Below are 25311 nucleotides of genomic sequence, written 5' to 3' on the forward strand. Positions count from 1 at the left end.
AAGATCGCAAGACTGATTATTGCAACTTTAGATTTTTCTCATTGAGTTTTGGGATGTCTATATCATTATTAATTATCCATTTTGACATTTTAATGACAATTTCATGGATAACCAGGGATTGCTTGACCTGCACAGATGATTAAAAGATTACAAGTCGTGAATATCTATTTGATATTTGATTTAATCCGAGTGCCATAAGGAATGTTGTAAGATTATACACATAATAGAACAATTTTTCTTTTAGTTTTTTAAGCTAGAGCAAAAGTCTTTTGAGATAGAAAGCAGATTAATTTCCAGTGTAAGAAATTTTAAGCTTTTTGCTGAACATTCTTTTCAAGCCGGTACTAATTGGATAATGAACATATTTTCCTATAGAAGTTTATCCTGATTTAGTTGATCCAATTTAAAAAAAGTCATTGAAATGAGTAAAACTCAGTGCTATGTCATTTAAAAGGCAGCTATTTTTTTGGATTTGTTTGCGCTCAGATAAACTAGCGTGTACAAATATACAAATCAATTATGTAAATTTCGGATAATAATCTTGTAAGAAAATCACAATTAAAGGTCAGGTTTCATTTAAAAAGTAAAAAAAATCTTTTTTCATGTTTGTTTTAGTCGTCAAAAAAAAGAACAATTTTAGGAATCCTGTATCCATGTTAAGCTTGTGATGAATGACTGTTCCTTGTTATGCTAATCAAAACATTATTATCTCCCTAATATAAAACCTATGTGAGGCTTTCTCTTTTTTTTTTAGTGTGTTGACTTCATGTAATATTTCTCATTCTCTCTCTCTCTTCAGACAAAAATTATCATAAACATATTAATCAATCATTGTTTATCTTATTAACAACTTAAAAAGAAACTCTTCAAGTGTCATAGCAGGACTGTCTACTTTAGTCATAATACTCTTTCCTTATTGGATAATTTAAAAAGATACAATGTATTACCAACCTGGTTCGGAACAAATTGGAATCCAGCCAGATAGCCTTCCTTATGGTTTAATGGGTCATAATCCCCTAATTCACCTAGAAAAAGAAAATAAACTTTATAAACTAAACTAAAAGGTCGATCAAAAAATAAAAAGATGAAATATATAAAGCAAAAGATGAAATTTTGTATTTCAGCTTGTTTGAGAGGGTCAATTAACAGTATTCTTTTCATTTTCACTCTGCAATCTTGTTATTTTCAGCATAGACCATAAAATTTAAAGAAATATTTCACGTATAGCTATAGTATATACACTACAATATATCAAACCAGAGACCTGAAATTTAACAAATTACAAAGGGTAGTTTTTAACAAAGAAAAGTCCAGAGACGTTTTAAGCTGGCTGCCCTCCAGGATTATTTTTTGTAGATCAAAAAATTTGACTCGTTCAAGCCAAACACCCTACTATTGGTCAAGATTATTGAACTTTACTACCTTGCACAATATAAGACGCCAGCAGAGCTCCTGTATCTTCAACACAATATAACCTGCAAAAAGGGAGGGAAAATTGAATCAAAATTATTGATATTATATCAAAGTGAATTAAAATATTATGACTCAATTCCAACTATTTCTTCGAAAATTCCGTAGTAGAAATCATTTTCTGATGATAATTTTGAACGATAAAACTATTAAAGAAAACATCATAACTTTATACCTGCCATCTAAAAGATCCCTCCGTACTTGTAGTGTAAATAAATATCTAAAACAAAATAATATGACGTGATAATAAGTGGTTTCCCCACAATTCCTAGATTCTATTATAGCGTGAAAAATTAAACTATTTTGTAAAGAAAAATTTAAGATACATTTCATTTCTTTAAGGTCCCGAATAGAAAGAAGGGTTCCAATAAGAAGGGGGGGTCAGAAATTTTTTTAAATCCAATAAATGAGGAGTTCCAAATAAAAGGAGGGGACCAAATGGGTACCTCCAAAAACCCTAAAATAATGTAATCATAAGCTAAAAACAGAATATTTAGAGCAATTCAGCTTGCAATAGCTGAAAATATATTTTCAAAAATAAATAAATGGGAGGGTTCTAGGGTCCTAATAAGAAGGGGGTTCCCAAATTTTTTCGAAAATGAATAACCAGTCAGGGACTTTTATTCAGGACTGTAGAGTAATCTTTGCTGTTAGTCCCATAGATAACCAAACAAAGATAACTATTTTGTGAATGATTTTGTATATCTTCTGCCCTAGTTTGAAGGCAATAAAAAATATATTTCTAACTTGAGAACAATGGGGAGTGGAGATGGTTTTGGAGTGCCATAAAATCAAAGGGCACTTTCAAGTGAGGTGACCCCCAGGCTCTATTGGGTCTGTGTGGGGGTGTTCAACAAACCTTGTATACTCTTGTAATGAATTTGGATCAGGGGTGTAAAACCGCACTCGGAACTTGAATGTTATTTTGGTTGGGTCTAAATTTAATGAAAAATAATAAATGAAATTTAAATGGTAACTTAATATAACAAGTATGATTCTTATAAATCTTCATTTTATAAGACATTATTACAAAACAGCTTTTGACAGAAAGTTCGAGAAAGACAAATCCCTGAATGACCTAAAAATACTAAATTTTTAAAGAGAAGTTGAATTCAAGAAAACAAAAGAAATTATTGGCAAAAAAAAAGAAAGGAGACAGAAAGAGGAAAGTTTTTACCTTTGACTTGCTTACTAATGGGTTTCATATGATCCAGCCATGTCTAGAAAGAAGAATTCCAATGCATCAGTCTCAGAACTGTCCAGATGAACAATCAGGGTAAATATGCTAAGTCACATAAAAAAACAAACAAAACCCACAAGATTAAAATGAAAAGATTGATGTAGAAATTACCTGATTTTCATGTTCATCTTGAAAAAGTAAGCCAAAGAATTCGGGTTCATCAAGATTCAAATGCTTATTAACTTTTGCATACAGCTCATGGCCCTTTGATCGTTGCTACAAGATAAAAGACTTTGAATTAGTTGACCGAAAACCCTCATGCTGACAAGACAAAATGGTGTCAAACCCATCCTATATTCAAAGTACAGAGTACTACTGAGTAAAATGACATGTCCCTAAATACCTTAAGGGTAAGTGCAATGGTTTGATCAAGAAAGCGACACGCTTCCGCAGGATTCGTCTTAAGAACTTTCAAATCCAGAAATAAGAGATGATGACAACACTGTGAAGTCATTAACCATTGGGTTACTGGAAAAGACTGAAGAGCTAGGTGGTGGTAGGAGGTAGGAGGGGAAATACATTATCATTTATACTTGGAGCATGCTAGAAGGCTTAGCAATTATAATATTTCAATCGATTATGAAACAGTGACTAGGAGCATCTTTCACTATTTCAAGTAGAAACAAGTGATACTTTTATGGACCCACCTGGTTATGCATTTAACACATTTATAATTGATATCTACGTGACCATTAAACAATCATTTAGAACACAAATAGTGAAGATCTATTTAAATTAGTCGTTTGTTTCTTATAAAAAAACCGTTTAGAAACCAAAATTTCATGCTCTTGAAATAATTCTTTCATATTCAAGACTTTGTGAGCAAAAAACATCTATCTCATCAAAAAATTGAGTAATTCGGCTAAAAAATTGATGTATGCTTATTAATAGTGATTCTTATAGATAAAGATGCGTTTTTTGAGGCGAAAAATAATCTTTTTACAAAAATTTGCTTGAGCCATCTTTTACCTACTTTCATGCAAAGAATCAGAAAAAAACAATAATCCAAAGTCCAAAAACCCGTTTTTTAGCCGTTTTTTGGCCCAAATTTGCCCAGTAACATTTTTACTTGAAAATCAGACTCTGTCACATTCGAAGGTTTATAGTTATGCATCTTTGTGCAAAATATCATAAAGAATGAAAAAGCAAATTTCGAGAAAAGCTAATACCTAAGTAATTGATAATGTGCTTATAAAAAATATCGAATTTGGCCAGTTTTCCTATAAGAACACACCAAGCAACTAAAATTTCTTGTCTTAAACACACAAAATATTCTTCAAAAGTAAGCCCTCATGAGCAAAAAAAACATCTATCTCATAAAAAAATTGAGTAACTTGACTAAGAACATTGATGCTAATTCTTATAGATAAACATGCGTTTTTTGAGCCAGCAAAATTTTTTTGCAAAATTCTGCTTGAGCCATCTTTTACCTATGATGGTACCCTACTTTCATGCAAAAAATCAAACAAAATTAATGATCCAATTTTAAGTCCAAAAAACCTGTTTTTTAGCCGTTTTTTGGCCCAAATTTGCCCAAAAACTTTTTTTCTTCGAAAATCTGGCTCCGTCACATTTTGGTCACCACCATTTTGCACCTTTGTACAAAAAATCAAAAGATTCCTATGATTCAGTCCTGAGAAAAGTTGGTAAAAGAGAACGAACGAACGAACGAACGAACGAACGAACGAACGAACGAACGATAACGAACGAACGAACGAACGAACGAACGACGAAGAAACGAACGAACGAACGGAACGAACGAACGAACGAACGAAACGACCGAACGAACGAACGAACGAAAACGAACGAACGAACGAACGAACGAACGAACGAACGAACGAACGAACGAACGAACGAACGAACGAACGAACGAACGAACGAACGAACGAACGAACGAACGAATGAACGAACGAACGAACGAAGGTTAATTTAAAGGACCTCCACCGGGGTAGGTCCGAAAAGGAAGGAATTGTTTCCCTACCAGATAAAAAGAAGCCCCTTTCAATGCAAAGTTTATACATCCATTTGTATGCAGGGACCAAAATTGTTTAACTTCCTACCCAAAGATTTGAAGAATTATACAAACTGTGAAAAAGACAACTTCAAATGAAAACATCATTGTTATTTGCATACTGTACTGTCTTGAATAAATCTCTTCTTTCAGGCTGCACAAACTAAAGAAGAGCAAGGTCTGATATTTTGAAAAATGTCATTTGCTTTTCAATTTTCAATCCTTAGACTATCTAACTCAACATTAAAAAATGATGCCACAAAAAGCTATTGTCTATTTGACCATGCATGTGCCTGATTTTGAAAAAAAAACGGAACTAGGGTGAGATTATAAGCTCAAGCTGGGTCACGATTGCATGCCAGTGATTATTGTAATTGCCCAACCTCAGAAATTCAAGTGCAAAATTAAAAGATTTCTAAGACTTCTCAATCGAACGAAAACAACAAAAATAATGCTAGAACCAGTTGACTCAAATTGAAAGCAATCCACTGGTTGAAATTCGATTGATGAATAGAATAGAATCTCAAGCGAATATTGCCTTCATTTTCAAATTTGATTGGGATTCAATTATGTTTGATTATATTAGATTTTGTTTGAATGTATTTGATTGGTTTGTTATGTTAATTGTCAATGATTAATCAGGCGACCTAGCAAGCGATTTACAACCTTGGTGAAAATATATTGAAAACTTTGGTTATTCCTCGTTTTTATTGGGCAAATTGATTAATTTATTCGAGTATTTCAATTCGGGAGGGGTTTATAGATATCCAGGCTATACTCTAAGCCCTATTGGACCATTCTTGAACTTTTGGATCCTGAGATCCCAAGATCATAAGTCTAGCGCTAAAACTCAAAGTTAAAACTCTACCCTTCCAACCTAATTCAGAGTGCTTCCAAATCATTTGTGGTTTATAAGATTTTCTACAAAAATGCAAATTTGGACTTTGAACCCAAGCTAAAGTCCTGCAAAAGCGAGACAAAAATCAGTTTTTTGAAGTTTGCATAAAAAGGCTACATAGAAGATCTTTCAAATTCAGTATGTGAATAGAGCAGTAAAAAATACAAAAATTTTTTTTCCTTTTATTTGCAAAAGTTCCAAAAATGAAAATAAAGGGATATTGATAATTGAATACTATCCACTCCGATACACTGATGATCCAAGGCATTATCCACTCTTGGACATTCTGCGAGTTTTCTTGTCTCAATCCTCAGACCGCGCTAAAATGGTTTAACTTAGCTGCAGCAAATCATTTCGATTGAGGTTGTTCGAATGTTTACAAGGCTCTTGACAGAAAATTCTTTGTTTGATAGTCAATGAGAGTTAGCCACACTAGGAAATCAAGGTTTCAGAAATAACAACATCAGTCATCTACAGGATGTATTTGAAACAACAAGTGTGAGAGTTACCTGAATCAAGTTGAAGATCCCAAGACAATTAAGTAAAAGTCAAAAGCTTGAAACAAAACATAATGGCCAATTACTAATGTGCAGTATCCAGCTTACAAACCAACCAAAATTTGTTATTCAATTCCCAAGATAGTGCCTTGATTGTGAGGCCTTGATTACACTAAATTAAAAATAATTTCGCACATGTAAATGGGTTGGTGTATGAGCTCCGACAAAATTTCCGGGAAGTAGCCTATCCACCAGTGCACAGATCTAGGTGGTTCTTACATGTAGATCTTTTTCTTGGGAAGTTGTTCTTCAAATTAGTTTTTGAGTTTGCCTTGGTTCTAATTATTTCATCTATGGCTTAAAATTTACGCAATTTTTCATAGTTTTATCTAGTGTTAATTTCATTAAAAAGCGTCGATTTATTTTTTCAATCAAACAAACCATTTTCTGTCAAGAGCCTTGTAAACAACAACTTCCAACGAAATGATCTGCTGCAGTTAAGTCTACCATTTTAGCCTGTAGTCTGAAGATTGAGCCGGGAATGCTTGCAGAATGCCCGCGAGCTCCAGCGCAGGTGAAAAACTTTAATCTTTAAGCGATTCTAGCTGTACAATAGTGCCATGGATCATCAGTGGATAGTATTTAATCATCATATCCCTTTATTTTCATTTCTGGAACTTTTACAAAAAAAAAATACAAAAGTTGTATTTTTTACTGTCTATTCACATACTGAATTTGAAAGATCTTCTATGTGGCCTTTTCTTTGCAAACTTCAAAAAACTGAATTTTGTCCCACTCTTGCCGGACTTTAGCTGAAGTGCTTGCGTGCAGCATTGGGTACAAAGTCCAAATATATGTTCCCCGTAACTTTTATATAAACAGTTTAGGGCTATACTGACATTAGACAAACTTATAGTAAGTATAGTGGACCCACGGTCTGGCCCATACTTGGGTCACTTGGCGATTTTGAAATTGAAAAAAGTCTTGACAGTCTATGCTTAAACTCCTATATCAAGATTACAGGATTTGGAGCAGGTCGATTTTACTTTCATTTTCAGTGGTTTCACTTTCGATTTCAAGCCAACATCTTAGCAACAGGGTTGGCCATAGTTACAGGGGTTTGTGCGAAAAAAACAAACATAGAAATTTTTCCAAATCCCCTATTTCGATTGAACCAATAAAAAATGAAAATTGTTTCACTTTTTTGCACCAATTCTTCAAAATGAAAATATCCAAGATTTTTTAAAGTTCGTTTATTCAATGATTTTTAACGGCACTTTGTTGACAATCTAACTCTCACATCAAATTCCCGCTTTCTTCAGTAAATTGAAGATGAGAAAAAAGCTATAGGATCATGGGTTGGGACAAATATATGAAGGGTGGGGTTTTACAGCCGCCCGTCGTGCAAGGCACTGAGAGGCCACAGATGCCAAAAAGAAGGGCTGTGTGAAATGTGGCAATCTCATTGGTGGAAATTTGATAAACAGCTGTGAAGGAGCGCCAGGAAGCAATCAGTAGCTAAGAGACCACTTTTGTTTTTGTTGCAGATTTCGATACAAACTTCTCTCACAGGGATTACTTGTCAAATTGTGTCAAATTGTCAGCATTGTATCGTTGTAAAGGATAAAATAAAAGAGGTAAGACTAGCCTAGTCTCTAATCCTTATATTGGAGTTTAAGCTTAGACTGCCTGAAAAGAACATGACCCAAACTGGTCCCCAAATGTTTGGGCATGTTTGAGCCAGGTTTTCAGAGTTAAAAATCCTACCGTCAACTACTCTAACTTGGGACTATCTGACAAAACATGGAACGGCAATTCGGCCACCATTTCACTGAACATCCATAGTCATTTGATTTGAGTTAATGAACGGCGTATTAAAAAATACATGATTTCTCTTTTGCACCGAGTAGGCTTTTAAATCGAGATATGAAAAAATCTGTAGTGGAACGCACGCAAGTGTCTGGAACGAAGAAGAACAAATTAGTGGCAAAACGATGGAGCGTTTGATGTCACTTGCACGGCAAGTTACACACTCGTTATTTGTTAATCCCATCGGGTGGGCATTCTGTAATTCTCCAATCAGAAGCGTCCTGTCATTTTGATTGAAAACAAAAAAGTTAAAAAGGGCGCGCTATCAGTGAAAGTTATTATGAAAGAAAGTATGATTGATAAACTTGGAGGAGTTATCAAAACAAATTTATCGTCAAAGAGATTTTTAACAGTAAGTGAAAATAAGTCCCATGTTTCAACCAATCGTCCCAAGTTAGAGCAGTTGAGGGTAAATATTATGGCCTGAATAACAGATGTTTGTTTGGGCTGAAAAATTGTTTTGCTATTTTTGGCACAAACATGACCCAGAAAAGTTTGAACTGCTTATACAGTAGTGGGGTTGTGTGTAGTGTAGACATGGATTTTGATGCAATCAGAGGAGCTAGTCCAGCAATAAATTTACCTCAACATCAAATGCTACAACAGTATCGTCTAGCAATGAAACTTGCATTCTTCCTTTGACCAAAGAGCTGGTTCGCTTCAACGGTTTTCCATTTGCATCCCCGTTCATTTTGGAGTTTATTGGAATATGAATTCATTCCAAAACCATCTTACTTACTCACTTCTTAACACTCTACCATCCGACTTTTGAATCAATCTATGAGTATAATGTTGGTATTGGTGCAATGTTAAATAAAAAGAATTTCAGGGGATCCAGTGCAGTCCAGTGGCAAGCCCCAGCCAGAGCACGGGTTGACACAGTTGATGCTGCAAATCTTGAATCTTGATTTCCTGGTGTGTGTTCCGTGAGTAAATTTATCAATCCGAATTTCTTCCAGCTCAGTAATACTATAATAAATATCAATGAATGAAATTAAGAAACATTATATAAATAAATAATCAATATATTTACACACTGATTTGTTGACAGTACAAAAATCTTGACCACAATTTCTTGATTTTTGAAATTCTGAGAGCGCAACTGAATGCTGTGTTATGTTTCACATTAGGGAGGGTTTGTTTACAAGATCCGAGAAACAACAATTTGTTGTTTTACTATTGTGGAGATAAGATGAGCGGATAGTTTAGACCGCGCGCTCGCGTCGATCTGATTACTGATTTATTGTGACGTTGTTTGTCGGTATTTTGAAAACATTCATTGGTTAATTTTGCCGTCATAAAAAAGCCGGCCGGCAAAACATCTAAAAGAAAATCAATTAACCTCTTGTCCAATCAATTCACTGTAATCTACGATACCATATATTTGATTGGTTTATTATCACGTGATCTTGTAAATCAGAAAGACAACATGATGACAAAAATTCGTCAAAGAAGAGGTAAAAATGTAGGGAATCATGGTTGATAAAATGGCTGAGCCAATATAAATTGAATTCTCTTCTCAGAATGTCTTACAAAGGGTAATGTATAGACTTTTATCATTTTGAAACATTCTTTTCACATGTCATAAAGGTTTTAGTATGTTATTTCAAATCTAGCTCGCTTCGCGGCCTATACAGTAATTCCTGCAATATTGGTTTGTTTTGAGCAACAACTTTTTGTGTTTGTTTGTGTTTGTTGAAACTAAGCAGCCAGTCAGAGTAAGGATATCTTATAATAGTTGGTTTTAAGAATGATATCATTGCTTCTCAATGGATTTAGATGAAATGGTCCTTGAAGAGGCAGGACTTAGATGACCCTTCCATGGCCGAGAAAAACTTAAGGAGGGAAAAATGTCAGAACAGTCCAGTCGAATGGGCTATTCCAGAATTTGTCTGTAACAGGGGGCGGACAACACAGGATTTCTGAGGGCAAAAGCTTTCACCAAAATTCAAAATTTCCAAGGCGAGAGAAGAAAATGTATGAATTTCCACGGCAATTGAATTAAAAAACTAATTCTATTTTCATCGAAATATCCAACCACCAGACCACTGGAGAGAAAAAAACTATTTCCGAGGCTAGAAAAAATTTTAAAATGCATGTCGTCTAACAGGGGGTAACAAGAATTTTCTGAAATGACCAAATCTAATTCCCAAAACAGTAACTCTTTTTATAGCTTCGAATTTGCCTGGTTTTGCTGCAACCTTAGGTCATTTTGATTGAATTTACAGTAAGAGAAAGAACAATACATTTTTCATTAAACAAAAAATTGTGACCTCAAATTCAATCTAAACCATCTAAAAATCTTGAAAGGTATGATTTTATTTATCTTTGGTAAAGTTTTTCGAAAATCTGTGGTGTATAGGAGAAAATCCTGTTTTGAATTTGGCTACCATAAGTTGGTCTGATGTTGATATCTCTCTTTAATTTCTACATCCTTCTTTGGAGATAGGAAGGTGGGAATCACTGATGGACTCCTTGACTGATTGCTTAGGAGCCACTGACATATATATAGATTTTTCCCACGCTTAGCGTCATTCCGACACTATAGGGTGGTTGGGTTAGATCATCTGACGCTAGCAAAATCTACTTGAGATATCAATTTTCAAGGCCCAAGAGATGTTCAAATTTCTAGAAAATTATAACAGTCATACTATTTTTTAGCAGCCTCTCCATATTCAAGATTTAATAAAACATCCTCACTTAAAATTTGTCTCTTGTTCACGGCATCAAGAATAAACCGATATAGTAATATGTCGGAGACGCTCATTATGTTAAAAAAGTTTGGGGCTTTTCTTTTCTCACGTCATAACAACTAATGCAGGTCTGGGGACCAATCTGTGTAAAAGTCATATATACCGAAACAACTATACAAAAAACAAGTGAAATGTACCAATCAGAAGGGGGAAGCAACTTCCCTGACAGTGGAACATCAATACTTAAGTGAGAAAGGAAAAAAGGTTTTCATCAATTTTCTGTATATTATATAATATGACGCTAAGGGCAAGGGTTTGGTGGGCTTTTTAATTAGCACCGGAATGACGCTAAGTGAGTGGCCCCTTAGCAGAGAAAAATAAGTTTCAATCTGCAATTCCGACCTTCCTATCATTCCTATCTGTTCCTATCTTTAAAGAAGGATGTTGAAATTAGAAGAAAGGTGTCAAAATTAGACCAATTTACGGTACCAGACGTCAATCGAACCAATCAAACATCTGAATCGATTAAAAAAACAGTTAAATTGTCGATCGCAATAGAATCCTAATCGAACATAACGCAGGGTTTGCCATTTGATTACTTCGATTACGTTAGATTGTATTTGATTATGTTTCATTACCTTCAATTCATTCAATTGCATTTGCTTGCTTTCTTTTGCAGTATTGTGCGCTAATCTATTTTTTTCTTGCGTATTGGCAGTCCCCACACTAAAGCTCTAAATGAGTGGGCCAATTCAATTATGTAATCATACGTAATTGAATCTCAATCAAATCAAACCAATTGAAAATCAAACGGGTGTTCAAATGTAATTACGGTGTTCAAATGCAATTGAACACAATCAAATATTACCCAAGAATCAGCTGTTTGGTTGAGATTCGATTTTATGTGACAATTGAATTGCAATTACTTTTACGTTAAATTATATTTGATAGGTTCAATTGCAATTTTCCAGGCTAGCTCTAAAGCTCTAAAACAGCATCTAATAACATGAAAACCAGAATATGATTCTTCTATGGGAATCAAATCTATAAAGTGCACACACGAACATCAATTTGTTAGATCTAACAAAATTAAATACGGCACTGTCATAATTGTCAATCAAACAAAGGATTTTCCGTCAACAACCTTGTACAGTAAATGTTCCAACAACTTCCATCAAAATGATCTCCCACCAGCTGCCACAGCTAAGCTCTACCATTTTGCCTGGTTTAAGGATGGAGTCGAGCTCCTGTACGTTTGGAAAACTTTATATTAGACTTTATAATCATTTTCTCAAGCAAAGAGTACTCAAAGCAATTTTAGCTTTACGACAGTGCCGGGGATTTTCAGTGGATAGTATTTAATTATCATTATCCCTTTATTTTCATTTCTTGAACTTTTGCAAGAAAAGGAAAAATAGAAAAAAAGATGTATGTTTTACTGCCCTATTCACGTACTGAATTATTTTAAAGATTTTCTATGGTGATTTTTGCAAAATTCAAAAGAATAACTTTTGTCTCGCTTTAGTGGGACTTTAGCTTAAGTGCTTGCATCCAGCATTGGGTACAAAGTCCAAATATGTGGTTCCCATGTGCATGTGTGAAGAATTAGGGCTATACTGTTTTTGTTAGAACTTGTTCGATTGACACGGTCTGGTAATGTCAACATGTATCGTCTAATTCTAACACTTCTTTAGAGATGAATAGTGTAGAAAGGTTGGAATCTTGGTGGTCAGAAAGGAAAAATCTTTTTTCAATAGCAAGTACTCGTCTAGAAAATCTTTTTTCAATCAATTATTCCAACCTTTCTATGATTGAATAAGAAGATTTTGGAATAAGATTAGGGTTGACCTCGTTAGACCAACTCATAGTAGACTGAAATTTGTTTGTGTTATAAAATAATGTTTTAAAAGCTTAAAAACAATAGGTGGTGTGCTTTTGACACAGTGGATTGCAAAAAATCATAGTTTGCCCGTTATAAATGAGCCGATGTTTAAATCATTTTAGAAAGGTGGTTTATCTAGATGGAGGTTTAAGATGTCAGTGATGTGCTTTTGTGTTTCCCCTGGTTTTCCCAAATTAGAAGTTTGATTTCTGATTTACCTATGCAATGTCTTCTATCTTTATTGTTTAGTATGTTTCAAAACATTCAATTCGTAATGATTCTTCTTTTTTTTGTAGTGCAACAATGTAGGGTAGTATCAAATTTTAATTAAAAGAGTGAATAACTCCAGGGTAGGGGTAGTTCTATTTACTTGATGACTATGGGGTCAGAGGAATTATCAATGACTGGTTACAAATTTATCTCTCCCAGTTGCTCTTAGTATCAGTAATCGAAACAGCAATCAGTTATCGGTTAAACCCAACCAGACAAAAAAACCGCCAACCCTAAAATCAGAATTTGTGAAAATAACCTACCAATATTGATTGAGTGACTTAAACTAATCTTGACGTTAGGTTATTTATGGGTTAAATACTTTATTACTAGCTCCATAGTAGTGATTTTCTTCTCTAATTTCTTCGTTACATGAACTTTATTCCTCTTAACTTTCTTCTCTGACTTCTTCCTTTATCAAACTTAGTAACTTTTTTACATTGTCAAGAATACTCATTTACAAAAATTTTCAAAAACTGTATGGAGTTTCTAACTGATTCAATGGATGACAAAAACGTATTATGTTTATTAATTGCTAGTTATATTGGGAAATTTTTGGCATGTAACTGTATATACTTTGTCCTATTTGATCATTTTGGTGGTGCATAGAGCAAGTTTTCTTTGAAATGGATTTTCAGTAAAAAAGGGGGATAAATAATGTGACTCCTAAATTGATTTTAAGTACCTGAAAATTGGACTGGTCTTGGTATGGCATGGCTCCGACTGGGGTTCTAGGTCCCCCCGCTAAATTTAGGTCCCCCCTAAGAACAAGGTCCCCCCAGCCTGATAAAATTTTAGGTCCCAGTATAATAGGGGAAAAATTTTTGATATATAATTTTTTTTCAATGTGAGTTTTTACCATTTAGTCAATGAAAACACAAGTAAATAAACAGTAAAGTAAACTAGTAGTAACTTAACATTATACAACTTATGCACCCTTGAGTTCTTAAAATTGCCCTCTGAAATAGTGCCAAGAGGCAGTTTCCAAGATTAATTTTCCCTGACTTTTGGTAAAAAATCCACCCTTTTCCCCTGACAATTATCATGATTATTTGGAGGACCCACCATGGTTGGGTCCGACAAGAAAAATTTTGAAAAGAGGAGATTCCTAGATTGGCTAAAAATCATCAAATTCAAGGCATTCTGGAAACAAATTCCCTGACTTTTCCAGGTTTTGCCTGACTTTTTCTAAAAGCAGTCCTTTTTCCAGGTTTTCCCTGACCGCTGGGAACCCTGCAAGGATTTCCAAAGCTCTATTTACATGTGTGTGCACTTCTAAGGATCAGATCACACTTCGCATGAAGGTTTTTTAGAGAAATTAAAAACAGTAATAAAGAAAAATATTTAGGAAGTGTTATTTAGCCCCCAGAGTTACAAAAAATTATGCAGGTCCCCCCCAAGATAGAGCTCCCCCCGCCTGTCAGGAAAAACAAACAGCTCCCACCTCTTATATGGCAAATTTGAGGTGTAGCTCCCCCCCGCTCAGGCGGGGGGGTGCGAGCCATGTATGGTATCATGAGCGATCTCATGGCGGTCAAATTTGTTTTAGATTGGCCTTCAAACCTTCTACAAAATTTTAAAAATTGTTTAGCCCCCCCCCCCCCAAAAAAAAAAAAAAACTCAGGACAGGGGGAAGAAAATGGCCAGAATTTAATTTTTAAAATGGTTTTGCTCCTTCCTGCAGTTCATGAAAATCTTCCATAAGGAAGCCAAATCTTAACTTGTTTTTACCTTAATTTTGTTTAAATACTTAAAGGGCATGAAAATGGCCTGATACTCTTTGCAGTGGATTTTGCTCGAATCGTACAAAGCTTTTAAGTTCAGTCCTCAACTTGGTGAATTAGATTTTACGTTGTGTATTAGTATTGAAGTGGTTATTTCTCCAGTTTTTCTATTCAATATGCATTTTCTATGTTCGTCTCAATTCACCTCTTCTTTTTTTTTGCTGATGTTTTCCATCTTCTTTTCAATTATTGTCATTCTGATACCATTGTCAATATTTTTCTTTAATTTTGTTAATCCCCAGATTTGTACAGTTATCAATTCCAGATAGATCTTCATGAAAAATTATTTTTACTACACAGTAACAGTTTGACCATTTTCTTACATTTATACATATTTATATATTAATCAAACTGTTTTTCTTCCTTTTCTCTCAAAAACTCCAGCTCATCCCTCTTTTTGCCTTTAAAACTGCAGTAATTTGACACCACTAATAGAAATGTAGATTTTATGTTTGAATTTTCAGCTAAATAAGATTAAGAATGTGCGCCTAATTTTTTCTCCTGTTATTCTAATGCTCCCTGCTTTTACATGGGGTCAAGTTTAGTTGAACTTTAACAATGGCCATGTCATAGTTATCTATGTTTATGTTTCTTTATAATTGCAATACTTAGAAATTGTCACGTTACTTATTTGAGACAGTGTGAACATTTGCATTTTTTCTATTTCATTGATGGTGGGGAATTTATTCTTTCTGTATTCCTAGTGGTTAAGCAGTGAGACTTTGAGAAAGAGACAACATTTTAACAAAGACGTTTTTTAACAATATTCTTAATATGTTGAATCTAATGAATAAGATTTGTTATGATCTTTTCAATTTGGATTTTGTGTATCTATTTAGTGAGTGTGGGTTTTTTGCAGAAGAAAAACCCCTGCTGTTTCATTCCTCTTTCTATTTAACTAACATTCCATGAAAAATTTATGAAGACTTTTCAAAGTTTCTTCACAATCTTCCCTTGACTCACAATCAACTTGATGAAAATGGGAAAGAATGAAATAGGAAAGAAAACGTTTTCTCAGCATGTTTTATATGGGGGAAAAGTAAAGAGTAAAGTCTTTCTGGGTTTTACAAGATAGCTTTTTCATTTTTTTTGCCTGTTTTAGACAAGTATTAAGTAAATTTTATGTCAACAGTGAATTACACTTCTTGATTATCATGAAAATTTTCTTGATAGTTTTTTATCAATTATTCATCTATTTCATCATTGTAAATGTGAGAGAAGGAGAGAGAAAAAAATTGATAAAAACTCATTCAATGTCTCTCTATAATAATATCTTTTGCTCAAGAAAGTAAACTACTAAAAAGTATGATGAAAAGACCATTGTGTCTTTTTACAAATTTAATTAATACTACGTGAAAGCAAGCTGGTTTTTACCAATCTTTATGCATTGAGATAAATTGCACCACTCTCATGAGAGTATTGACTTATTTAGTAATGATGTCACAAGTTATGTGATTAGTTTCTTACGTGGAAACCAGGTTGCTTTCCTGATGACCAGTTGATTGTTATTATATTGCTGCTAATGGTGAAAAGAGAAGAAAAATTACAGAAAATCATAGGAGCGGAAAATTTGAAGGGAATTTTATAATACCTCTATTATGACGACACTTATTGACGCATTAAAAAGCTATTCAGTCATTTTTTGATGCATTCATTTTGTTTCTTTCTAATGGACATACCCTGCTTTCGACTTGTATAAAAAGTTTTGTGTTGAGAAAATTATTTTCAGTGACAAAAAAATTCGCATAGCATACACTGTATATATTTTTAAGAAAACTAATTTATTAATACAAATTTTTATAGAGATTTAAAGAAATTATTTAGAGAAGAAAGAAGTTATGAAATTGATTCTACTTGTTTTTGGCTTAATCCAAGCCCATGCATCAGTCCTTGATGTTTTTGCTTTCACCAATGGACATGAGCCACGAGTTGCCATGAACTGTGATCATGTACCATTCTACATTGACTTGAAAACCGGATCATGGGTTGAAGACAGCGAAGGACTTGAAATTTGTGATCACAACAAAGAAGTTGTCAAGAAGTAAGTTTTTTCATTTCTTATTTAAGAAAATTTTGACATTTTTCAATTTTTCTTACCTTGGCCCGAATTAATATGGTTATCCCTTTTTTTTGTGATTTCAATAACATTCGACAGACTGATAGGGTTGATTTCTTTTGAATGACTTTTTTTGACTGTGCCCCAGAATCAGTAAGTCTTGTATTGCTCAAAATACTCATAATTTTTGTCCATCCTTTATCTTCAGATACTGTCAAAAGATGTACCCAAAACTGAACATCACCAACATTGTTGAAGCCAATACACCACAAACCTTTAACAACTGGTGCCGATCCGGACAATCCCAATGTACTGAAGCCAAAGAAGTTGTTCCATACAGATGTTTGGTCAATGAATACGAAGCTGATGCTCTTATGGTTCCAGATGGCTGTAAATTTGATCACATCCATGACCCAAACCAGTGTTTGAGCCATGACCAATGGAAAGAAAAAGCCTCCAAAAAATGTGACAGCCAATACAAAATGAAATTGAAGGACTACGGAATCTTGCTCTCATGCGGTACTGATGTCTTCACCGGTGTTGAATTTGTCTGCTGCCCAGAGAAAATGCCAGAAACCAAACCAGCCCCAAGTGCTGCTACCCCAAAAATCACCAAGGATGTCTTCCAAGCTGCTGTTGCCAAATTCTTGCAATACTTACCAAGTGTCACCAAGGGATGTGACAGAAGCACCTATTTGACCAAACAAGCCTCCATGGGAGAACACCACCAAAGCCAAATCGCTGCTGTTGTCGATGAATGGGACAATGCTGAGAAGAGATACAACGACTTGAAGAAAAAAGACCCTGTTGTTGCTGAAGAAAAAATGAAACGTAAGGAGAGTTATGATTTGTGAGAATTTGCTTCATGCACTGTGTTTTAGATTACTTTATTTACTTTGTGTCCACTAGCAAGGATGAAACCTACAACATTTTAATGAGTTTTCTTTGTATTCTTTTCAGGAACCTTGGAAGTTTTCCGACAAACTCTTGCTGCCCTTGAACAAGAGTCCAAGGACGAGAAAGAACGATTGAGAGTCGAACATGCTGACTGTATCAACACCCAAATCTCCAAGGACAAGAGAGATGCCATGATCAACTATTTGGCCTCCATCCAAAAGGAACCTGCCAATGCTGACGAAATCTTGGGAGCTGTCCGCAAATTCATCCAAGTCTGCGAACACGACAGAGTCCACAGCCTCCGACACTTTGAACATGTTCGCCGACGAAATGCAAGCGAAGCCGATTCCATCCGATCTGAATTATTGCAACACTTAAAGGGATTGAACAAAGTTGTCAATGAAAGCATGGCCCTCTTGAACTACTTGCCAACTATTGCCAAGAAATTCGGACTCACTGGAAATACTGCTGTTTTGAAACCAAAAGTGAGTGTTGTTTTTTCTTGGGAAATTTTTGTAGGAATTGAGGATGATGAAAAGATTTCTAAGTGTATTATAAGAGAAAGGAGAACGTCCCTACTTTGTATTTTAAAGTTTGTGTTTTTTAGAAAACTTTTTAACACCTTTTTGTTCGTTTTTGAAGAATTTTAGTGTGAATTCATGTGTTATTTTAATGTTGTTTATATCTCTACAGACTGAATTACCAGAAATCAAGCACGAAGACCATGTCCATGAACGTGTCAAAGAAATCCTTGAAAACAACAAACACCTTGAGGTACATTTTCTAATCGTGATAAGCTTTTTTATCACCTTTTTCTGGCATTTAGATACACCTCAGGAATTTAAATTATTTTGTTAAATGGTATAAGGAGAAAAAATTAGCTTTCCAAGCTTTTTCTGATTCGAGAATTAATTTCTTACTAAAATTATCTGCTTGGATTCCTTGAATTTTTAATCCATGACTTAAAAATTAATCGATTTTTTGACGAGAGGTTATAACCCCTAATTAAACTCTGTTCACTCCTCAAAACGTCACGACAAGGTCAAGTTTTGTAAGAATTTATGCATTTTAGAATTTTCAAAATTCATGATGGAGATTTCTCTTAATCCTAGACTTTTCCTTCCGTAAAAAGCTTCTTGATGAATTCAATTCTTAGAACCAATGAAGAGCTAGTATTTCGATTTTCTATCATTTTCACTTTGTTCGTGGTTGCACACACTAAACTGTGTAATTCTTAAAGTCTAAAATTTAATCATGGTTCGTGTGTCCATTTTTTAGGAAGATGATGATGAAGACGACGATGATGATGATGAAGAATCTATTTTCGTCACATCCAAACCCGTCCCATTGAAGAAATTATTGGCCGCTGCCAAAATCAAAAATACCGTCGAGAAAACACCCACTATCAAATCTTTGGGTAAAATGGCTGCCAAGATTAAAAACGAATATGATGACTCCGATGATGAGGATGATGATAATGACATCATTGCCGATGCTTTCCCAGTCCCACAAAGACGCACCCACCCACCACAAAGGAAAGAAGGAACATCACCGATCACCGATGGTTATTAACATCATCTTGGGATTGTGTTGTGGTATCTTGGTCGTCATGTTGATTGTCGTTATCGTCATGGTCGTCCAACGCCGACGTGTCGCCCACACTCGAGTCGTCATTGCCGAAAATAATGATGACCGTGAGCATTTGATTCAAATGCAAAAAAGTGGATTTGAAAATCCAACCTACAAATTCTTTTATTATTAAATTTTTCCTTTTTTAATAATAATTGGATTTCGAATGATGTATGTGATTTAAGAACAAACACAACATGAGAAAGAAATTTTATTTGTTACTTATTTTGGTTATTTTGGTAAAAAAAAATCTACACATGTAACCAACCTTGGAAAGATTTAGTGAGAGAAAATGTAGATAGATTGAAAAAAAAGCACATTTTCTGTAAGAAAATTGGTGTTGTCATCACACAAAGTATCGTTGTTGCTACTATTATTTTTTGTAAAAAAAAATTTTTTGTAACAATGAGATCGAATTATAGATGAGTTGTAGGTCGACTTGGCTCACTCGATTTTTCGATTACTTTTAAAGTTTCTGAAATTCCCAGTTCGCAAACAGGATTTTGTATCTTTTATCCCTCTTTTGTTGTACAGAAAATTGAAAATTCCCTTTGGAATTCTTTCTCAATACAATTCACTTTAAGAAGGTCTCTTGTTTTTACCCTTTTACTTTATTAAAAGAAAAATATACCTTCGTTGTTCTAAGTGTAAATTTTTTGATTTTTTATATGATGTAAATTTTAAGTATTTTTTTTTTTGCCCTTTATTATGCCATGCTACCGTTCCACATAACTACGATCTGACGACATTGACATTTTGACCAAGACTTAAATAGAATTGACTTTCTGACGAAAACATGACTTCGCGACTTAGTACCTGACTTACAAGACGAGACTAATTAAGACTGTTACTTCAATGAAACACAGACCTGTGAGGACTGTTTTTTAACTACAATACTTTTGAGACAGGACAGACAAAAAACTTCCTTCGACTTCTATCGTTACCACAAAGAAAAAAAATATTTGAGGGGAGGTATCAGGAGGCATCTCAAACAACTAAAAAGGAGGTCTAGATAAAGAAATAGGAATTTCATTTTCATTTGATGCATCAATATCTATCCATCAAACGACGACAAGATAATAACAAAACATCAACATTCTTTTTATAGTTTTTTTATATAGAGAGAAAATGTTTTTGTCAAGTTAATTAAAAAGCTTTTCTTTTAAGACGCATTTCCTGACCCCATGTTTCGAAATAACCTCTTTGTAAAGACGAAATACCGACCGACATACACGATAACAAAAGACCTACTCTCTTTTTTATTAGAACTCTATTTTACAAGAACAATCTGGCTCTGAATCACCACAAAATTGGAAGACAAAAGCTTTTTGTTGACTTTTATAATGTATAAATTTGAAGTCTCCCTCCAACCTCAATTTTGGTGAAAAAGAAATATGACCAATCTCCTGAAGCTTGATTCTTTTAGAGAAAGACCTAACGACAGAACAAAAGACATTGACTGCACAAAACAATATAATATTCCGCCCACACCTCCTGATTACTTTAAACTTTGTTCCTTCACTAATTATGTTACACATTATATTACCCATCATCTCTTGTTTTTTATTATTAATTATTTTGGTATTTTATAATAAATGTTTTAAAAGATGTCTTTTTTAAATTGGAGGATAGGTACTGTAATGTGAAATTGGTCTATAATAAGGTAACTATAGTAATCAAACGCCTTTGAACTTAATTGGAATGTTGGTTCTTTCAAAATATAACCAGCCTACACCTTCCTTCATTTTTTAAAAGCATTCTACTGTCTTTTTTTTAATTCTTATTTATTTTGTTAATAACAGCTCCTTTTTCCTCTTCTAAGATATCCTGCCAGACATCCTGGAAATTCAGCATGATTTCTCGGTGATGTTCTCATAGTACAATACCTAAGATCTAGAATCTTCGTGATATTCGATGTGTAATGCGAATTTTACGTCACTTTTTCTACGTAATGTCAATTTTTATCAGCTTTTTTCGAGCATTTGCAATGACATTTTTAACCAGTGAGAAAGTGATTTCTATTATATTCTTCACACAAATATCACGTCTTCCTCTAAGCTTCTACAGGAATCTTAACAAACAACTGACCCTAATAATTTTACATTTTAATTTTGCTTTGAATCTGATTAACGACTGTCATTTCATTTTTAATATATATAATGATTCCTTTTGTTCAAGATTTTTCGAAAGTTTGAAACACCTGGTAAACACACCTACCTACTATGATAATAAGTTCGGTATCTCAATTTTGTCATATTTGGCACTCAACTGGCATCAATCATTATGTCATAAATGGCGTTTCATTATGACACATAATGACGTTTCAGACTTAATTATGACGTAAGAGATACCCTACTAATTATCGCCAGTAGGAGTTTGTGTTTGTCTATTCGACTAATTTAATAATTGATAAAATAAAAAGGAGCTGGATTTTTTTCTTAATCCGATTTTTGTCAATTTTCTTTGTCTTTCTGAATATCCCTGTCTTTTCGTATACACCCAATGTGTTCTCATGGATGGAGTTTTTACAAGATTTTATTTTCTCTTTAATTTATTTTTCTTTAGTTCTTTTAACTTAACTCGTCCATCCTTTGAAAGGCTAGCTTTCTCTCGTATGATAGGAGAATTGTTTTTTCAAACCGTGAAAACATTATAATACACTTTTCGAAGGTTAGAGCCTTCTATTGTTCTGTCATCGTTTTTCTCATCTAGCTAATCAATAATCGTTCTTGTAAAAACTCCATCAGGAATGATCTCGTTCATGTTGACAATTTTTCTCAGCATTTTTTCATAATCCATTAGGAAAAGACTTTTGAAGCATGTCGTCAACTAAACTAATGAGGATGTCTCGATCTCAATTTTGAGTTCCTTTTTTGTCTTCTTTTTGAAGAAAATTGCTTTTTCTTTACAATATGATTCTCTTTACACTTAATTTATGTCATCCGTAGGTCTAAAAATCGTGGTACCCCTTCATTTAATTTGATATTTTCTCACGGTTTTCTTTCCAAGTTCGCACAACATCCAAATATCTGATTAGTAAAAGTCTCGAAATGATGATGTAATGATCAGAATTGACCAATCACTGCTCAGTTCAGAAAAACAATTTGAATATTGAGTAATCTTATATGGTTCCTTGTTTCATTACATCGTGAGCAGTTTGTATCAATTTCAGTTTCTTTCAGCAGAAAAAACTGCCAATCATACTTTCTTTTCAAATAGATGGTGATAATGACGTAACACTATGGAATTATTCAGAGAAGCCCATTAGGTCAATTTTCAATGGAATATTTAGTAACCTGGTGTCAGGTCTCCAACCCCCGCATTTTGACGTTTTTTTGGTTGATTTTGGTCAAAATTTCTGATAGGTGTACGATATAAAAATATCCATTTTATCATGGATATTCTTAACTTGTTGAGAAAAATCATTCCAAAATATTATTATGATATTTTTAGGTTATGACCCAAATTGAGAACTAAGACTTAGCATGCACTGCATAGCTCAATCATTTTTTGAAAGCTTTTAGCATTGCTATGGGATAATTAGCGATTGATTTACAGTGAAATTAATCTGATAATGGCATTCATTAGGTTCAGTTTCCAGATTCCATGATGGTGGTATTCCTAACACATTCCTTTATAATAATTTGGCCAATTTCATCATGAATACACGTTTTGTTTTGTCTTTAAGAAACTAGTTTCACCAAGCAGCCTCAATGCCTTAATAGTTTCTTACATGTTTCTAAACTTTTTGACATAATCAGCCTATTTTTCATGCAAAGAAAAAAAACATTTGTTTTGATTTGAAGGTTCTTAAAAGAAACGAAGTAAAAAATGTTATTTTCTCATTCTCAGCCTCAGCATGTTTCTTAGATGTTTCTCAGTTTTTAGGCATTCTGAGCCTCATGTTTCTTAAAAGTGTGTTTCTTAAAAAAAAAACGTGTATTAAAAAAAAAAAGCATGTAGTTACTACCGTCGTTTTATTTTTAACATTCCCATTACTTTTCTATTGGAAAAAGACCAGGGCTCTGGATAGTTGAAAAATGAGCTTCGGAAAGTTAGGCAGTTTCGTGAGTAAACACAAGATTTTCCGTACTTTGAAACAAACCCTTTCAAATTTCATCCCAGTTATCCCGGGAAAAATAGCGCGGAAAGATTCCAGAAAAGTTAAAAGAATCTTAGTACAAAATGAACGACGGTAGTGATGCTGATGACATTTTTTAAGCACGTACAAAATCACTTTCATACCCATGTGTCAGATGATTTTCACAAAGTGTACTGAATATAATAAGTATTCATGCGGTCTAAAAATATTGACTGATTGATATGATGAGCGATTAAGTGATTACTTTACGATGATCGTTTTTGCATAAATTCTTATATGTATCGCAGTTTTATTTGTAACGAATATTATAACATTTCCTGGTAATAATGGCCATATTATTACTTCAGCCTTGAGCAACTCTACCTGCGATCAAAAAACACTGTTATAATATACCCTCATATAGTCTCAGAGGTTGGTTTTATCTACTATCATTGCCTGTCTGACCCGAAAATCGAAGTCAACTGTTAGAGTTTTACAGGAAAAAAATGACGTTTTCCAATTTTGGTTCAAATTTTCAAAGGTTGCGACTCTTTGAGAGGGATTCTCCTAAATTTTGGACACTTTCTTAAAGTGAATTGGTTTTGCTGTAAAAAAGAGACTTTCGAGAATTTAAAAATAGAACCCTTATGGCTCGCACATACCCGACACTCATTTTACTTAACTCTGGAGAGAGAGGAATGCCCTGTCTTACTTAAAAATTAATGGCGAAGATTGTAGGTGTCAGACATAATACAGGATATTGTTAAAAGAAATTAAAATCCTTTCATATTAATTTCGAGGCTTTTAAATTGTTGAAAACTTTTTTCATCTAGATTTTACCCAAAGACAAAATCACGAACTACCTAGCCAATGGAGAAATATAATCTTTGTAGCACAAGAAAGGGAAAATGAGAGGCATACCATAGCATGATGGATTATTAAGGTATACAAATTTCTTCTTTTTTTCCTGCTTTAGCTTCCTATCTTGTTTGAAAACTGAAGTTCATTAAAAACTATTCAACCCAGAAACGGATCTTTCTGGTAAAAATGACATCAACACAAAAAATACAATTTAATTGCACCATTATTTCAGAACGTTGTCGAATTAAAGATTACGTCACTTTCCTCTCAGGTAGATGTAAGCGTGGTGTAAGAGCAATCAAAATTAGACGAAAGATTTCAATTTCAGCAATAATCAGTTTATATACAGGTATAATTCTAAGAAACTAGGTTTCTTGTATCTCAATTATTGCCAGCATATTATACAGGATTTCTAGAGTTAAAATATGTTGTAGTGTCATCAAACCATAACCTAACGATTTGCAGTCTTTCGCACCAGCTACAGTGCTTCTTGTTACCACCTGCGTTTTCATAAATTCGTCAGATTCTGAATCGCTTCAAACTGGAGATTTAGCAACATCCTAGCTACTCTTTCTAACTGCTAGACATTGTCTCGGAAATTCAGTTGTAGGTTTTTGCATCCCCAACATTAAAGTTGCATACATGCCTGACTAGGATTAGATATTTCTTATATATTTCTATTGTAAGATAGTCCGGATTAAATAAAGTTTTTCGAATTGGTCACTGTAATGGACTATCGCAAAAGTCGTACAGTTATATTTTAAGTTCAGCTACATCTGGTCGGTAGAAATAGTACCATAGTAGATATTGGTAGGTGAACTTTAAGATTAAAAAAATCAACACAATCTTTCTCATTTCCGTATTATAGTATATCGTCAGGGAAATAATCAAAGCGAAAGGCAAAGCGAACGTATAATCTCAGCTCATAGTGATAGGAGGTCTATCGACTTTTAAAAACTGACTCTAATGATACCATCTAATGGTTTTAAAGAGAGTTCTCACCTGGCACACAACGTTGTTTTAACGTTCATCTAACCTTATATGGACGTTATGGACTTTAAATTAACGTTGAAACAACGTTGTGTGCCAGCTGAGTTTGAAACCTTTTTGAAAGAGGATGTAGTAGCTTTTGATCCCTTCTCTAATCTGGTTGATTAAACCGTCCTTTGCAGC

General features: G+C 34.0%; 2 protein-coding genes across 2 annotated transcripts in view; one reads left to right on the forward strand and one right to left on the reverse strand.

Annotated features, from left to right (window-relative positions):
* The window catches only part of LOC136821138 (FERM, ARHGEF and pleckstrin domain-containing protein 2-like), a 35065-nt gene extending 26109 nt beyond the window's left edge, over nt 1-8956 (reverse strand). The window contains exons 1-7 of the mRNA XM_067077363.1: nt 8569-8956; nt 2822-2926; nt 2648-2690; nt 2330-2405; nt 1646-1690; nt 1423-1475; nt 952-1025 (exon numbers count right to left, since the gene is read on the reverse strand). Coding sequence (XP_066933464.1) covers nt 952-1025; nt 1423-1475; nt 1646-1690; nt 2330-2405; nt 2648-2690; nt 2822-2926; nt 8569-8676 — 504 coding nt within the window. The 5' untranslated portion in view covers nt 8677-8956. The remainder of the gene's footprint in view (nt 1-951; nt 1026-1422; nt 1476-1645; nt 1691-2329; nt 2406-2647; nt 2691-2821; nt 2927-8568) is intronic.
* A 7310-nt stretch (nt 8957-16266) lies between these two features.
* LOC136821141 (amyloid-beta-like protein) lies at nt 16267-21638 on the forward strand. Its single transcript, XM_067077368.1, has 5 exons — nt 16267-16655; nt 16879-17501; nt 17631-18052; nt 18261-18341; nt 18846-21638. Exons 1-5 carry the CDS (start codon nt 16453-16455, stop codon nt 19137-19139), a joined length of 1623 nt encoding a protein of 540 aa, XP_066933469.1. The 5' UTR covers nt 16267-16452; the 3' UTR covers nt 19140-21638.
* Nucleotides 21639-25311: the final 3673 nt, after the last annotated feature.

This window comes from Clytia hemisphaerica, unplaced genomic scaffold (genome assembly GCF_902728285.1).
Source record: "Clytia hemisphaerica strain Z4C2 unplaced genomic scaffold, Clytia hemisphaerica genome assembly, whole genome shotgun sequence".
NCBI lineage: Eukaryota > Metazoa > Cnidaria > Hydrozoa > Leptothecata > Clytiidae > Clytia > Clytia hemisphaerica.

Excerpts from the sequence above, each read along its gene's own strand:
- LOC136821141 (XM_067077368.1), top strand. The coding sequence starts at position 16,453 with ATGAAATTGATTCTACTTGTTTTTGGCTTAATCCAAGCCCATGCATCA. Across the intron at positions 17,502-17,630 it reads TGCTGAAGAAAAAATGAAAC|GAACCTTGGAAGTTTTCCGA; the intron begins GTAAGGAGAGTT and ends TATTCTTTTCAG. Across the intron at positions 18,342-18,845 it reads AAAACAACAAACACCTTGAG|GAAGATGATGATGAAGACGA; the intron begins GTACATTTTCTA and ends TCCATTTTTTAG.